The sequence below is a fragment of the Chanodichthys erythropterus genome, chromosome 23 (genome assembly GCF_024489055.1).
Source record: "Chanodichthys erythropterus isolate Z2021 chromosome 23, ASM2448905v1, whole genome shotgun sequence".
In the NCBI taxonomy this organism is placed as follows: domain Eukaryota; kingdom Metazoa; phylum Chordata; class Actinopteri; order Cypriniformes; family Xenocyprididae; genus Chanodichthys; species Chanodichthys erythropterus.
This window is the reverse complement of record NC_090243.1, coordinates 21,431,776-21,449,204: the sequence shown is the minus strand read 5'-3', so window position 1 is coordinate 21,449,204 and position 17,429 is coordinate 21,431,776. Positions and strand designations below refer to the sequence as shown.

The following is a 17,429-nucleotide window of genomic DNA, read 5'->3' as shown; positions in this document are numbered from 1 at the left end:
CAGCCGCTCCACTAACCCTCCACCTGAGAGGAATGCATTTCTTTTTATATCCCTTTTTCCGCTGCTTCTATAAGTTTTGGATTCCTAACATGAATTACTAGGAGAAAAATCTCGTAGTGTAATTAAAGTGTGCACGCTTCAGCAGACTCGATGGTTGCGTTTGTTTTTGCGATTCAGCTGTCCGTTTCAATCTGTGTTATGGCCTCTTTTTTTTTCATCAGTATGTTGCAAAAGTCGCTTCAAGCCTTATGCTATAACCCATCATTTAGGTCAGCCGAGAGATACATGCACATACATATAGGTCAGGCTGTATGTTAGCTCAGGGACGCTACTGACCCTCATTTCTGTATGAGTATGGCTTTGTTTAAAGAGACAGTGCGTTTTTTTCTTTCTTTCTTTACTTATTGGTAACACTTTACAATAAGGTCTCATTTCTTAACATTATGTAAGTTAATGCATTAAATAAACTAAAATTGAGCAATATATTTTATTAACCTTTAATAATGTTAGTTAAGAATAGTTGCAATGACTAACATCAACGGATACAATGGTCCCACTTTATATTAAGTGGCCTTAACTACTATGTACTTACATCAAAAAATAAGTACAATGTACTTATCGGGTTCATATTGAATTGCAAAACACTTTTGCAGCTATTGAGGTGGGATACGGGTGAGGTTAGGGAAAGCTTTGGTGTTATGGGTAGGTTTAAGGGTAGGGGTAAGGGTTAAGGGATGGGTCAACAGTGTAATTATAAATGTAATTACAGAAATTAATTACAGATGTAATTACATGCAGGTGTTTTTCAAATATAAGTACAATGTAGAAACATGAATGTACACAATAAGTGCATTGCATCAAATGATTAATTTAAATGTAAGTACATAGTAGTTAAGGCCACTTAATATAAAGTGGGTCCGATACAACGTTTGAGTGTAATAATGTATTGGTAAATATTGAGATTAACATTAAGTTTTATAAATGCTGTAGAAATATAGTTCAATGTTATTCATGGTAGTTAACAAATGAAACCTTTATTGTGAAGTGTTACCTTTTTTATTTTTTTATTTTTATTTTTTAGATTTAAATCAGTTTAGATTGTTTATTGTCTGAACAAAAATACAATTTAAAGAGATTTGAATTTGATTTAAAAAATGAATAAATGAGATTTCAGGGTAGCAACAAACTTGTTTCTTTCATATAAACTGATACGAACTACATTTATATGTAGGTTAAAATTATCTTATTTTTATATAATGTTTTTAATTTACTTTTTTCTTTTAAAGGGGACTAATAATGCCTCTTTTCCAAAATGTAATATAGTCTCTGGTGTCCCAGAATGTGTGTGTGAAGTTTCAGCTCAAAATCCCCCACAGATTATTTATTATAGCTTGTCAAATTTGGGTGTGTGCAAAATCCAGCATTTGTTCGCGTAAAATGACGGCATGTCAACAATACTCTCTAGCGATTTCTGTAAAAGAACTTTGAGCGTTGTATCTAATGCTCAAACAGCAACATTTTAACTAAAGTTAAAAAAGTGAAATCATAATCAACCACCCCTTTAAAGGTTACTAGGATTGAGGCAAATTTGATTTCTTATGTCATGACCCCTTTAAAAGGGAACAAAAAACTATTTTTCCTCATACATTATTAATGGCTGATTTACCACACAATGCCGTATCCTCCTGGTTCAGTGCGAGTACAATAGCAGACATGCGGCGTCTTTCAGCTGTGCTTATGTAATGAGGCCGGTGGGTCTGAGTCTGAGGTCAGATGAGATCATCCCTACAGTGTCTCTGTCCCTGACGGCCTGGACAACCACTCGCGCGGGGACACGACATTGATTTGACGCGTTCAGTGGACAGCCACTCAGTAAACCTCACGGACACACAGACGTGAAGCACTATGCAAGCACCATTTAGCTTTTGGAGTCAGTGAGATAAATGCATGGTGAAAATAGTTTCTGTTTGAGTGAATCAATGGATTCTTCCATTACTCCTTGTCTAAACATTTTATTAGTCAAGTTACATTTTTTTCTATAGCACTTTATAGATCTGTTCTCATCCAATAGTGTCATTGTAGTAAAATCAATAATATTAAGTGTTTGCTAATGCAAGCCTAACACTTTAGCAATCAACTTTTGGTTGGTTAAAGAACTAGGTAACTACACTGATGATGAGATAAATGGGTGACATGTACTATTGGAAGTTTAGGATGTGAGCTAATTCGTTTTGTGAAGAGTAGCATCATTTTTCACTTTTGAATGTGATTTGACACGCCCTTTACCCTAAATCTTCATCTGGCGATTGTCATTTTGGCGGTTCATTCGCGGGTCACGCTCTCATGTTCGGTGGGATGTATGTGCTACTGAAGCAACAGTTGCTGGTGCAGGAAATTAGGCTCAGAAATGATGACGCTTATGTAACCGCTTTGATGCAGATGGACACTTTGTCTGCTCGCGTTAACACATGCGGTGAAGGTGTGCTGACAAAGCGTCTCAATGTTGTTTTTGTTTGAATTAGATGAGCATGAAATATTCATGACAAAACTAACTTGCACATTTCTTTGTTGAACTTTAACTTTTTATTGAAGCATATAGGTCACGGTGTCCTCTTTGAATGGCCCAAAGTGTGAGAAGAGTGTCCATCACTTCTTCACTTTAAAGGGTCAAATATCAAACATTTGATTAAAACCCAGAACATTGCTTTGATTTTGTATATTACCATATGTTTGTTTGTTTTAGTTAATACTTATGTAGTATGATTAATAAATAATAATACATTATATATATATTTTTTAAATGAGCATTTTTTTACCAGGCTCCTGTGTTTAGATTAAGTAATTTCACTTTAAAAGGGTCATGAATTGAGGAATCAGCTTTTGATATATAAGAGGTCATCATACTATAAGAATATCCTGTAAATTTCAGAACTATTATCAGTGACTGGACACGCTTTTCACAATTAGTTAACTTTGAGAGCTGTAATAGTAAAAACATGCTAAAAGTTTTCGAGAGAGTAATACTTGGCTATTTCAAATAGAAAGATGTCAGCCAATCACAGCAGTGGGCGTTTATACTGAAGTCTCACAGCAGACACGCCCCGTTCAAATCAAAGGCTAAAATCAGGGTAGCAAAAATGCCTTTTATTTCTATTTTCTATGACAATTTTTGGATGTAAAAAGCATTCTATCATAAGTGCATCCCAGGAAACAAAACAACGCAGTTCATGACCCCTTTAATGGCAATGAAAAGGTTATTGAAATGCCTTATTTTCAAAAATGTCACTTTAGTCATTTCATTGCTATTTAACAAATGTTTGGTCTTTTGGTGCAAAACCAGCTTAAGTCCATGTGTGCTTTTTTTTTTTTTTTTTTTTTTTGCTAAAACCTTAAAGTCCACCTCTTTGGACAAAAAGACAGTAAAACTGGACAAAACATGATCAAAACTTGCAGCTCTGCAATTGAAAGTGGCTCATACGCACACCGTCTTTCATCTTGAAATCATATGATTCGATTTGTGTCTTCTGATTGGTTCTTCTATTGACTTTTGCTGACAAAAGGAAGTGGCGTTTAGCTGTTTCTGCCAACGAACTGGTATTTCTGAATAGGCTGACACTGGGATTTAGCGGATTTGAAGCGAAAGTTTTTGATGAATGTATACTATGTGCGGAGAGCATCAATTTTTGACGGAGGTGGCGTTTAGTGGTCTGAACTCTTCATATTTTAATATATCTAGTAATAATAATAGTAATATGTTGTTGTTATTATTATTATTATTATTAGTAGTAGTAGAAGTGATAGTAGTATTAATATTAAATTATTAATATATATATATTTATTAGAATAAATTAATTGCATCCATCTATTTTTATTCATTATAATACATTCATATTATCATTATTATTATATGCATTTTTCCTGAGTCGAAGGTATAGAGCAATGCTTCCTGATCATTTGGCATTGTTCCAGTTTTGTTTATTCATCTTTTCCTTCTCTGATTAGAGGAATGATGATGTTTTGTCTTTCTACATAAGAGCCGTTTCACACTCAGACATGCACAGACACATGTTGCTGCGGCAGGAAATGCTTCAGATCAGTCGCTTCAACAAAGACATTAACACTTGTTCAGATTCGAACATCACATACTTACGATCCTCCAGCTGGCTGTCTAAATTCAACACAGAGAACAAAATGTAGGAGAAAACGGTTATTCTCTAGGGATTGTAGACATCCATGCACAAATCTGTACCTCCAATAAGCTAATACTGATACAGACTATGTGTGTGTGGAAATTGTGGTACCCAAAATGACTTCTTAGATGTGCGCACTCTCTGAAATCTTGTGTGCAAATGCATGCTCATTAAGCCGTTCCACCTTTTTCACGCATGTAGCCTCAGGGATGATAGTAATGTGTCACTATCAGAGAGAGGAGGGAAGAAAAGATGGACGCAGAGAGGACAACGTGGAGAAAACGAGAGAGGCAGAGAGGAGGAGGGAGTTGGTTTTGGGCAGCGAATGAACAGCCACATTAGAAAGCATGTGATCCCTGCCATGGCAAACAGCTCGCTGATGGAGTGAGAGAGAGAGAGACGCTTGCAGCCAGATCTCAGATCTCAGTGCCGCTTAGTCTGTTGTCGCCTGCAGAAGCAACAGCACCAGTTACGTTACACGTCCATCCATCTCACTGACACACATTTATAATACAAGAAAAGGACACAAAGACAGCAGGGAAAGGGGAACAAAAGCATGTCCTCTTTCTCAAACCAGCAGCCGGCTTCTCCGTTCTCTGAGTACAGTGAGCTATGTAAAGTCCCGTCCATGTCCACATCTGCCACCCCTCCGGTTTGGGACTGGCAGCATGGAGACCTCGGGGCACCGACGAGTTTTGGAGGTGCCCTCCGGGCTACAGGAATGACGGATGAGGACAAGCTATGCTTCTACGAGTCGCCCTCTGAGCTCAACGTACCCGGACGAGGAAACATTCCAGCAAGCATGTCGTTCGGCAGTACCGGGGACAGTCCGGAAAGCCCCTCGTCCTCGTCGCCATCAGCTGCGTCTCCTGGAAAATTTGTGGCTTCGTTGCAATGCACGACGGACAACAACAGAACGATGCTTTTGGAATCACCTGCCGGTCGTGAAGAGATCCCGTCGCCGCTCGAACCCTTAAAACCGGCTTCATTGATTCCGGAGACTCGGACACCTCCAAACTACTGTGTCATTGGTGTGGTCAACGACAGCTACCTGGAGGACAGAGATGAGGCGACGAAGTCTGAGGAAAGCGAGGAAGAGGAAGTCCTCGAACCTTGTATCATGGGAAGAGCCGAACAACAGAGGAAGGCGATGAGGCGAGCCATGTCCGAGTGTTCGCATCTCTCCGTGCCCTCCAGCCTCCAGCTCCCGGACAAATACCCCGGCGGAGGCGTGCTCGACGAGTTGCCGTCTCCCATAGGAGGACCTCGTCGCACGCACGGTGCGGCTATGAAACGCTCGCTCACCGTAGCTGATGATCAACCCCCGACTCCGCCGCCGACCCTGTCGGCTGGAGCCACACACAATGACCTACGAAACAATAGCGAACTGCATTTTCCCTCGTTCCCCATTCGCAAAGACCAAAACAGCTTTCCCCTCTCGCCTGTTGAGGACCTGTTGGAAGGTCCGTTCATTGACAAGGATCAAGGAGTCGTTCTACCCGTGCCGGTGACCACACGTGCCCTTAATGGGACTTGCAACAAAGCTGGAGACAAAACCGACACGATTGACGTGACGTTTGACGGTAGGTGATGGCGAAGCATTGATCAGTTTGATGCTCTCTTTTGTTGGTATAATCTGACCTCGGTTTTGATACATACAAGCATGGCACTAGCAACGCCAAGGTCATGGGTTCGATTCCCTGGGAAATAAATAATCGATCAAATGTAAATGTGTACCTGTAAAATAGAGCATTTCAAAATATTAAATAATCTGAGAGGATCATTTATGAAAGGTTTGAGGTGAGGACTGCATAATCATTCTTAGAAATCAAGAAACCCTAGTGTTTCAATGGTTATATGTGTGTAAAGTTGGATTTATTGCAGTCAATATGGTGTTTCTGATTGGTAGCGGGAGTTGAAGTCGATAGTGTCTCCATTCTGTGTGTACGGCACTATCACGCCATGTCGAACGCATGCTCATTACCCGCTCCAGACGAGTCAGTGCAAGTAATTTTATGTCCCAATTTCCTACAGTAAAACCTACAAATTGAGGTCAGAAACTCTCCTCAACGTGAGCCACGTTTTTAATGAGATCTTTTGCTGCACTCTACAACGGTTAATGCTTTCAATAAACATAGTTTTGTTTTTTTGTTTAAATAGTCAATGAGTTGTCTTCTGGCTGGCTGGCAGCTAGTATAAATGCATTGTACCGAATCTCTGAATGAAACATGTTTCCTGCCTCAAGGGGAAGCAAACAATGCCAGATAAAATGACTCGCAAAATGTATTTGAAAAAATGGAAAAGCAAGAGCAGATTTGTGCTGTTAATGGTCAGAAATGGATGGATGTTTGTTGCACAGTCATTCTGATGTCTTAGTTTTCTGTTTGAGCTGCAATTATTAATGTAGGGTGTTTGTGGTTTCATGTACTAATTGGGGTCTTACTCAAATGGGCGTTGCATAAGTGGTGGTTACAGAAGGTCATGTGTATTGTGCATCACAAATCCCACTTAATTTTATAATTTGAACATTTAATAAAGATGCAACAGTACTTGAACTACCAACTGTTTGCCAGAAATTTGGTTAAAAAAAAGGTCTAAATCCATAACAAAAGTGAATAAAAGACATTTTGCATTAGTTATGCCATTCAAAAAGGTCCAAGTATATGAGAAGCATTCTGAAAAATACAGTATCTACACTTCCAGACAAGATTTGATGTATTAGAGCAAGGTTTCTTGGTATCTTTTATAATTTTTGGTTGTGTGAGAAATTCTGTCAGGCTAGCATCTGTCTGATTTTGTAGGCGTCTTCACATTCCTACACTGATCTTCTTCATCTTGAGCAGGTGTCGTTCTGCTCTCAGGCTTTACTGCATTTCTTGCTGACGTACACGCAACATTTTCTCGTCTGCTTTGATGTGTCATTGTGAAACTGGCGTCTTTGTTATTATAAATGCACCTGAGAGCCATGTGGAAATTGATCAGCTTAATGCAAGAGTTCTCAGTTGACTCATAGATATTTCTTACAAATATCTGAAATCCACTTTAATACAAGATGCAGTATTTCTGCATGCTGGGAAGCAGATTACATGTGGAAAAAGAAAAATGCTGCTGCTGGAATTTCAATGATGTCTGATTTATTTCACGCTCACTGGATTTACAATGCAAAATATGAAATAAATAGAAACCAGGGTGTTAAAGCTTCTGTATTGATTTCTCCTGAGAAAAGACTCGGTGCTGTCGATCAACCCAGTTACTGATCCCAGCCTTTGTTTGGTTATGAGCTGCAGAACTCTGTTCTGTCCTTCAACACAAGGACACGAGGCTTCTCAAAGAGGCAAGCGGCCTTTTTCATGGATCTGTCATTGAATGTGACGTGACCAGAGCGCCGCCTGTAAGATATATTACACGTGGACTCCAGCCAAACTCGCACATCTCTGATACTGGCCTCAAAACATCTCTCGGCTTCATCCACTCATCTAGCTCTCATTTTTCACATGGAAACTTGATTCTGATTGGTCAGTGGCAGCATTCTGTGTTGAAATGATAACATATTCATGTCTCAGTTAAGTAATTTCCTACATAGCTGATTGTTTCATGTCTCGTATCACTTTCACACTTTCATTTCACATCATAAAATAATTTACACTCAACTCAATGTTATATCCGTTATATGTTATATCAGTTTTCTATGTGTTCACATTATACCTGAACTTCAGAATGGACTCTGATTGCTTTTTTCTCTTTACTTATATCCATGCAGCATATGCAGATTATAAATTTGCATATGCATTAGGGATGCACCGATATGAAAAGTTTGGCCGATACCGATCATTCTTTTCATTTGAAAGCAGATAACCGATATATTGGCTGATAAATCTAAATAAAAATTTGTATATAATTTTTGAGAGCCTGATTACAAAGACAAAAGTCTCATCATTAAAATCCATGTCCAAACACACAATTATAATGTTCTCATTATAATATTAAGTAGCCTATATGACACTGTTGTAATTAACTGTATTTTCCTTTTTGATGTGATTTTCAATCATATTTCAAGCAATTCAAAACCATAATGGCAGACAGTGCACATCTTAAGTGTCTCAGCTGAAGGAAATTATCCATTATTTATCGGCTTATTGGTCAAATTTTCTTATCGGACCGATAACGATAACATTAAAAATGAACATTTATCGGCCGATACCAATATGGTGGCCGATATATTGTGCATCCCTACATCTTTCCATCTTTCTTTCTTTCAGGAATGCACCAACATGAAAATTTTGACCAATACCGATAACCGATAATTCCTTATACTTGAAAGCCGATAACCGATATATTGGCCGATAAATCTAAATCCAAATTTTCATATAATTTTTGAGAGCCTGATTACAAAAACAAAAGTCTCACCATTAAAAGCCATGTCCAAACACACAATTAATGTTCTCATTATAATATTATGTAGCCGATATGACAGACTTGTGTTGTACTTTACTGTATTTTCCTTTTTGAAGTGATTTCAATCATATTTAAAACAATTCAAAACCATCATGGATAACAGTTCACATCTGAAGTGTCTCAGCTGAAGGAAATAATCCATGATTTATCGGCTTTAATAAATTTTCTTATTGGGCCAATAATGATAACCTTAAAAATGAACATATATCGGCCGATGTGTGGCTGATATTTATTGTGCATCCCTAATATGCATGCAGCATTTGAGGATGATGTGTTTATTGAATTAATTTCCAGTTGACTTGATTTCTAGTTGTGGCTCAAATTCAATCAATTTGAATACAAAATTTATACTTAAAAGGGTCATGGCATGGATTTTTTGTTTTAATGCTCCTTAAGTTTCACTTATTATGGCAGTATATTTTATGTACAAAAAAATAGGTTTTCATCCTTCATTCTGAGCCTCTGTCTGAAATGATCCGTTTTTAAGGCATGGCTCCTTATCAGTAAACGACCAGTTATGATTGGCTAGTGTCATTGCATAGTAAAATGTAACTGAACACCAGTGGGCGGGGCTTATGGTGTGATGATGTATAACTATTTCTCGCTCTGTCAATATCCAGACAAGCCATTTTTGGAGCTTCATTAAATCCTTTGTTTATAATGAGGAGTACATTTTAAGCTCTAAAACTTGCAGGATGTTTTAATGGTACCTCTTATATGTCAAAAAATCAAGGCAAGTTTGGTTTCTCATGTCCTGACCCCTATTGATCAATTTTTCTGTGCTCTAATCAAGTTGTTTCTCTAATGTTTTATCAATGAAAGTGTCAAAAAGGCCAGAAATGTTTCACAATGTCTTGTCATTGGTTTGGCTTTATTTTAGATTAAACAAGTAGAACAAATGACTTTCTATAAATGCTTATATTGTGTGTTTATGTTTATAGTTGAATCTGTTTTTAACGTTTTTTTCATGTTTTTCTACCAGGAAACACTGATAAGAACAAGCCAGAGGCGAACAAAATGGACAATGTCCAGAAGTTTGATGACATTGATGTCTTCAGCAAGACAGACAAAGACCAGAAGATGGAAACTGTGCAAGAGAAAGACAAAACTGATCACACAGACAAACAAACAACCAAAGGAGAAAACACAGAAACGCTGGACAAAATCAAAGACGTGGAGAAAATGCCGGAGAAAACGCCTGAGAAAATGGACAAAGATGAAAAAGTTCACACTATAGAAACGCCAGTGAAAGTTGAGAAGATTGAAATGTTGGAAAAAACCACTAAAGATGAGACTGAAAAAGTTGAGAAGACCACCGACAAGAAAGAGACGGCAGAAACCGACAAAAAAGACACAGCAGAAAAGATTGATTCTTCTCCAAAGATGGAGAAAGAGAAGGTGGATCTGGTGGAAAAGGCTGAACTGAAGACGGAAGTGAAAGTCGAAGAGAACAAATCAGACCAGAAAGTAGAGGAAAATAAAGAAGAACATGTGAAGGAAAAAGCAGAACAGAAGACCGAGAAGGACAAAGTCGAACAGACAACAGAAAAGATTGAGCCAGCTGACAAGAAACCCGCCAAAGCTGAGAAGGACGAGAAAGCCAAAAAAACAGCTGCTAAACCCTCAGCGGCCAAGCCTGCGGTAATCAACGGTGCACCTGGAAAAGACTTGACTAGTCCTGAGAAGAAGACCAAGGTTTGTGGAAACTTTCTGTTGTCACTTCATCCTCCACTGACCGTCCTGCTGTTGCTTCTGCTAATGAGTTTGATTATGTTCTTAAAGCTTATTAATGCCGAAACCAAATTCATTGATCTCTTATGTAGGGTTGAGGATCATCTTCTCATCCCTACATCTAAATATTATGATGTAAAATTTGGCCTCCACTGCTCATGTCGCTGCCATTATCATTTGTCCTTATTCTATTTTTTGTTCATCATTTGCCATCCATCCGTTGGGTTTGCTGTCCATCCATGCAGCCTGTCGCCGGGGCATCCAAACCTAGCTCTGCCAAGCCCCGGCCAAGCTCCGCCTCCGCCGCTACAGCCGCCCCCAAGCGTCCGACCCCTACCTCAGCCTCCAGCGCACCCGCCCCCCTCAGCAAAAAAGCCCCTGTGTCCAAAGCACCCACCCCGGCCGCTGGCCCCAAACGGCCAGCTACGGCATCCACACGACCCTCCACCACGACAAGCACCGCAGCCGCGTCCGGCACAGCGGCCAGAGAGGTCAAGCCCAAGGTGAGTCTCCATCCATCCATCGAGAGGACGTCCAAACTCCTTTCCAAAGGTTAAAGCGGTTCGATCCAGCTGCATGGATGTCCTGTTTGTGTGTGCTGTCCATGCTTGACCACATCAACACGCATTTTGTGCAGCGTTTTGTAGTTTTACTGGTAGCATTGTTGTTTCTTGCTCAGCAAGGCTGCATTTATTTGATCAAAATACTGTAAAAATTGTGAAATATTATTACAATTTAAAACAGCTGTTTTCTATGTGAATATATTAAACAATGTAATTTATTTCTGTGATCAAAAGCTGAATTTTCAGCATCATTACTCCAGTCTTCAGTGTCACATGATCCTTCAGAAATCGTTCTAATTTGCTGCTTTAATATTTCTGATTATTATCAATGTTGAAATCATCTTTTAAGACATAAATGTATTTACAGTCACTTTTGATCAGTTTAATGCATTATTGCATGATAAAAGTATTAATAAACCCAAACGTTTGAATGGTTGTGTATGTCTACAAAGAAACTTAAATGTAATATAGCTCCTAAAGTCATGAAAATTGCTACTTGCAATAATTTTTATAGAAAATCAGCTGATAATTGCTCACTGCAATATCTATAAAATGATTTTGATCTAGTATTCTTGAACCTAAAAACCTAAATATTGTTTATGTCTCTAGATTATCTAGAATATTGCAGTGAAACCTTCTGAAATGGACCTTAACGTGTTTTTTCCTCTGACAGACGGCCACAGAGAAGCGCCCACTTGTGCCAAAGGCCAATTCTGACTTTATATCTCGCGATTTTGCATTTTTATCACACAATTCTGACTTTATATCATGCAATTCTGAATATATCACGTAATTCTGACTTTATATCTCACAATTCTGACTTTATAACTCATAATTCTGACTATATATCATGCATTTCTGACTATATCACGTAATTCTGACTTTATAACTCACAATTTTGCATTTTTATCACGCAATTCTGACTTTATATCATGCAATTTTAACTTTATAACTCACAATTTAGCATTTTTATCCACAATTCTGTTACAGTTCAGCTGATAATTGCTCACTGCAATATCTATAAAATGATTTTGATCTAGTATTCATGAGCCTAAAAACCTAAATATTGTTATGTCTCTAGATTGTTTTGAAATCACACAGCTGTTTGTCTTGTTAAATCTCTTTTAAATATGACACATATTCAGTTCAAGTCTTCCCTCTAGTGGCCGTTTGTTTAACAACAGTACCTCCTTCCTAAAATCAATATTTATTAACTAGTGAAATTAAATGAATATTAATAATATGAGTAATCAGGGCCAAAGATTAACAATCAGCAAATGCAAACTCGTCAATCGTCATGATCAAAACACCGTGTTGCCATGATAATGTTAATAAGAAAAGAGAGGACTGTCACATAGTAAATAAATAAACATGAAGGGTTTTTTGTTGCTGTTTTAAGTTGGTATGACTAGATTCGTAGAGGATGAAACCATCTGAAGCTGGCGGGATATTTTTGGAGCAAGAGTATCAGATACATTTGGATGAAACATCTCTGTTTGATCATGATGGGTTCTTTACTACAGTTCATCCACTGTGAAAGAGAAACCTTCTGAAATGGACCTTAACATGTTTTTCCTCCGGCAGACGGCCACAGAGAAGCGTCCACTTGTGCCAAAGGCCACTGCCGCTCCCACACGACCCGCTGCAGACAAACCTGCGACCACGACGCGCACAGCGACCACGACACGCACCACAGTCGGCGTTCCTGCAGCACGACGCCCGGGTTAGTGCTCATAAATATGATGATGCTTTGCATTTCATGCTGATTTATGAAATGCTAGGAATATTCACATTGTGCATTTCTATTTTTGTGTTTAGTAGCAAAGACTGAGAGCAAACCAGGAGATGAAAAGAAACCAAGCGCACTGAAAACTACAGGTACAGCAAACACGTGATCTCGCATAACACCTGATGCTGATTTAGTGCTCACGAAACATTTCTTATTATTATCATTGTTGAAACCCATTTTTGCTTTTGAAATGGACCTTTTCCTTCATAACATTTTTTGATCAGTTTAATGCATTATTGCATGATAAAAGTATTAATAAACCCAAACGTTTGAATGGTTGTATGTCTAAAAATGTGTATGCCAAAGGCCAATTCTGACTTTATAACTTGTAATTTTTCATTTTTAACACGCAATTCTGACTTTATATCTCGCATTTCTGACTATATCACGTAATTCGGACTTTATATCTCGCAATTCTGACTTTATATCTCGCATTTCTGACTTTATAAATCATAATTCGGACTATATATCATGCATTTCTGACTATATCACGTAATTCTGACTTTATAACTCGCAATTCTGACTTTATATCATGCATTTCTGACTTTATATCTCACAATTCTGACTTTATATCATGCATTTCTGACTTTATATCGCAATTTTGCATTTTTATCACGTAATTCTGACTTTATATCTTGCAATTCTGGCTTTATATCATGCATTTCTGACTTTATATCGCAATTTTGCATTTTTATCACATAATTCTGACTTTATAACTCGCAATTCTGACTTTATATCGCAATTTAGCATTTTTATCACGCAATTCTGACTTTATAACTCACAATTCTGACTTTATATCTCACAATTCTGACTTTTATGTCGCAATTTTGCATTTTTATCACGTAATTCTGACTTTATACACTACACTATTGCTTACACTACCATTCAGAAGTTTGGGGAAAATTAAGCTTTTTAGGAAGAAAATAATATCATGTTACACTTAAGACTGGAGAATCATGTGACACTGAAGACTGGACTAATGATGCTGAAAATTCAGCTTTGATCACAGGAATAAATTACACTTTACTATATATTCACATATAAAACAGCTGTTTTAAAAATATTTCACATTTTTACTGTATTTTTGATCAAATAAGTAGACCCTTGATGAGCAGAAGAGACTTTGATACCAAGCTTTTGACCAGTAGTGCATGTACATGTATATGTGTTCAAGATGGCGACTTAAAGCATTGCTGCAAGTATTAACAGGTAAAAGATACAGAGACGCCACACTGACAAACATTTAAATCCATGAAAAATCTCTTTAAAATCCACAAGTGAATTTGGCAGCAGGAATGAGTTTGAGATAATCCCACACACGGAGCTCTGCTGGTCTCACACTGCTTCATTCCCCGATCCAGAGCTTTGAACCGAACGCAGCGCTGCAGAGAGATTATTTTAATCTGACGCTTAAAAGAGGGTTTTATGCTTCAAAACGGAACATTCAGATATCGCTCTAGAGCTCTCTTATGCAGACACCCTTTATAAAGAATTTGACAGTACTTCTCTTAACTTTCTGTGAGTCTTTTAAAGTTCAGCTACATCCCCAAACAAAAGTAGTTATCTAACCTCGCATCTCTGGTTTCAGATGCCGCCCGCTCTAAATCAGCCCCGCTCAAAGCCTCCACCACTACAAGCAGCGCCACCGCCCGCCCTCGCCCCACCAAAACCCCCGCCTCCAGCAGCACTACAGCCACCACGGCCGAGAAGAAGCCGCCGGTACCCCGTGTCCCTCGACCCACCTCCACGACCGCCAGCACCACGGCTCGCGCCCCCGCCGCCCGCCCCAGCTCCACACCAGCGCCGGACATCAAGAACGTCCGCTCCAAGATCGGATCCACGGACAACATTAAATACCAGCCCGGAGGAGGAAAGGTAACCGCACACATGTGCCCTTCATAGTGGACATGTTTGAGATTATTATTTGATTTAATTTATTTTATTTGTATATTTTCAGTTTTCATTTATGTTTTCTAGTAGTTTTGTTAGGTTTTGTTGCTTGTTTTTGCCACTAAATAAAAAATTCTGACTTTAAAACTCGCAATTCTGACTTTCTAACTCGCAATTCTGACTTTCTAACTCGCAATTCTGACTTTATAACTCGCAATTCTGACTTTATATCTCGCAATTCTGACTTTCTAACTCGCAATTCTGACTTTATATCTCGCAATTCTGACTTTATAACTCGCAATTCTGACTTTATAACTCGCAATTCTGACTTTATATTGCAATTCTGACTTTATAACTCGCAATTCTGACTTTATATCTCGCAATTCTGACTTTATAACTCGCAATTCTGACTTTATAACTCGCAATTCTGACTTTATATTGCAATTCTGACTTTATAACTCGCAATTCTGACTTTATAACTCGCAATTCTGACTTTATATCGCAATTCTGACTTTATATCTCGCAATTCTGACTTTATATTGCAATTCTGACTTTATATCGCAATTCTGACTTTATATCTCGCAATTCTGACTTTATATTGCAATTCTGACTTTATATCGCAATTCTGACTTTATATCTCGCAATTCTGACTTTATATCGCAATTCTGACTTTATATTGCAATTCTGACTTTATATCTCGCAATTCTGACTTTATAACTCGCAATTCTGACTTTACAACTCGCAATTCTGACTTTATATCGCAATTCTGACTTTATATCTCGCAATTCTGACTTTATATCTCGCAATTCTGACTTTTTATCTCGCAATTCTGACTTTATTACTCGTAATTCTGACTTTATATCTCGCAATTCTGACTTTATTACTCGCAATTCTGACTTTATTACTCGCAATTCTGACTTTATAACTCATAATTCTGACTATAACTAGCAATTCTGACTTTATAACTCACATTTATGACTTTATATCTCGTAATTCTGACTTTATAACTCACAATTCTGAATATATATCTCCGAATTCAGAGAAAAAAGTGAGAATTGTGAGATAAAAAGTCGCGATTACTAATGTTTTATTTTTTTATTTCATGGCGGAAACAAGCTTCCAGTTTGGTGCTTTTTTCCCATTTTATTAGTATCGTTTTTAAAAATATTTCTGTTTAGCTTTAATTTATTTTTATTTCAGTTTTAGTAATTTTAGTACTTAAACTTATTTATTTCAGTTAGTTGCCAAGGCAACATTTCACATTTTCATTTAAATTTTATTTCAGCTTTATTTCCATTACCAAAAACTAAAAAATGTAGTTAACAATAACAATAGAGGTACCAGTGATGTATCCGATAGTAACACTCTGGTATCTTTATATATATCACAGTACTGTACAGTTACCATATTTATAAACCATGGTATTTACATGATACTCAGATAAAGTACAACAACAATCATCATTTTACCATGTGCAAAAAAAACTAGTATTATCATGAGTCGGCGACAAATTTCCATGGTATGTAGTAAGGGCATTATTTTTATTTAAATTGAGTAATTTACTAGATGCATCCTTCACTGTCCACATACGTAAATTAATTTATAACTTTTTCTCTATTTTTAATTGCATGTCTAGAGAGAAATTGCAGTCATTAAATATTCTCTAAATGTCCAAACGCTGCCTGTTAAGTCTTTAGTTTTGCACACAGATGTTCTGTCCTGATCGGCAGATTTGCTCAGCCACGTCCTGTTTCCCAGTCTAATGTGATTACGGCTGAGAATCTGCATGATTCACGATCTCTTAGAGTCTGTATTCTCTGCTCATGTTTAATTCTGAATGACTCCCTGTATATTTAGATCTGTAAACCAGCTCCAGTCTTCATAACCATTATTATTTATCACTCACGTCCACGAGCTTCACTTTGGTATTGCATCACTCCCATGTGTTGTTGTTCATCCTGGTCTTTTTCCTGGCTGAGCTCTTTCTGTGACTCGCTAACACTCTCCTGCTCCTGATGTGCTTGAGAAACGTCTCCTGTCACCACAGAGTGCAGATGCACAAAGTTCAAGAGCGTCGTTTAGCATCAACGCGGTTGTAAAGCGAGTTTACACTGTTGTGTTTGGAGCATGATGATGTTTCACCCCAGATCCGTGCATGTCTGGAGTTTGTCCACTTGCTCTCCACAGACGTGAGACTGCACTGAAGAACGTTACTAACCCGCCCCAGTTCTGCCTGTTCCCGCCTTTTCCTCTGATCCTGAAGTTTTTATGTGCGATTACTGTAGCTTTAGGCCGAAGATCAGTTTAAAACAGCTCTTTCCACACATGTGAGTGACTCGAGGGGTGTATCTGGGGTTGTTCCGGCTGCAGGTCACAGTGTCTCAGAGCAGGACGGACACTCAGAGCTCGCCCTCCAAAGAGACCAGCCAGGGCAAAGTGAGTTCAACCCATCAGCCCCTCACTTCATCTCTGTCTCTGACTGTTCTCTCGCAGCAGTCAGTGTTTTCACACTCTCATTCTCTTCTCAATATAGCTTGCACAGATCTGATGTTACAGTAGCTTTAGTAATTGAGTGATAGATCGATGTGTGTTTATGTGTGTGTCTGTTAATATATTTACTATAAATAACAACATATAATATTTATTATATATTCAATTAAATATGTTATTAATTACTAGCTATTTAATATAATATTATTAATGTGATTATATTACATACATATTATGTAAACTGTTATAATATTTGTTTATTATATTTATTTTTAAATTTTTAAATGTGCAATATACAAATATACAATATTAATATAAATT

General features: G+C 37.8%; 1 protein-coding gene across 7 annotated transcripts in view; it reads left to right on the top strand.

Moving 5' to 3' along the window:
- The window catches only part of LOC137014433 (microtubule-associated protein 4), a 77,438-nt gene that overhangs the window by 51,208 nt on the left and 8,801 nt on the right, over nt 1–17,429 (top strand). For 5 of the 7 annotated variants that reach the window (XM_067378737.1, XM_067378736.1, XM_067378742.1 and 2 more), the window contains 6 exons: nt 9,628–10,340; nt 10,622–10,879; nt 12,524–12,662; nt 12,758–12,817; nt 14,317–14,603; nt 16,989–17,054. In XM_067378737.1, the coding sequence (XP_067234838.1) occupies nt 9,628–10,340; nt 10,622–10,879; nt 12,524–12,662; nt 12,758–12,817; nt 14,317–14,603; nt 16,989–17,054 (1,523 nt within the window). The remainder of the gene's footprint in view (nt 1–9,627; nt 10,341–10,621; nt 10,880–12,523; nt 12,663–12,757; nt 12,818–14,316; nt 14,604–16,988; nt 17,055–17,429) is intronic. The other 2 variants (XM_067378741.1, XM_067378740.1) reach the window with 2 other exon arrangements.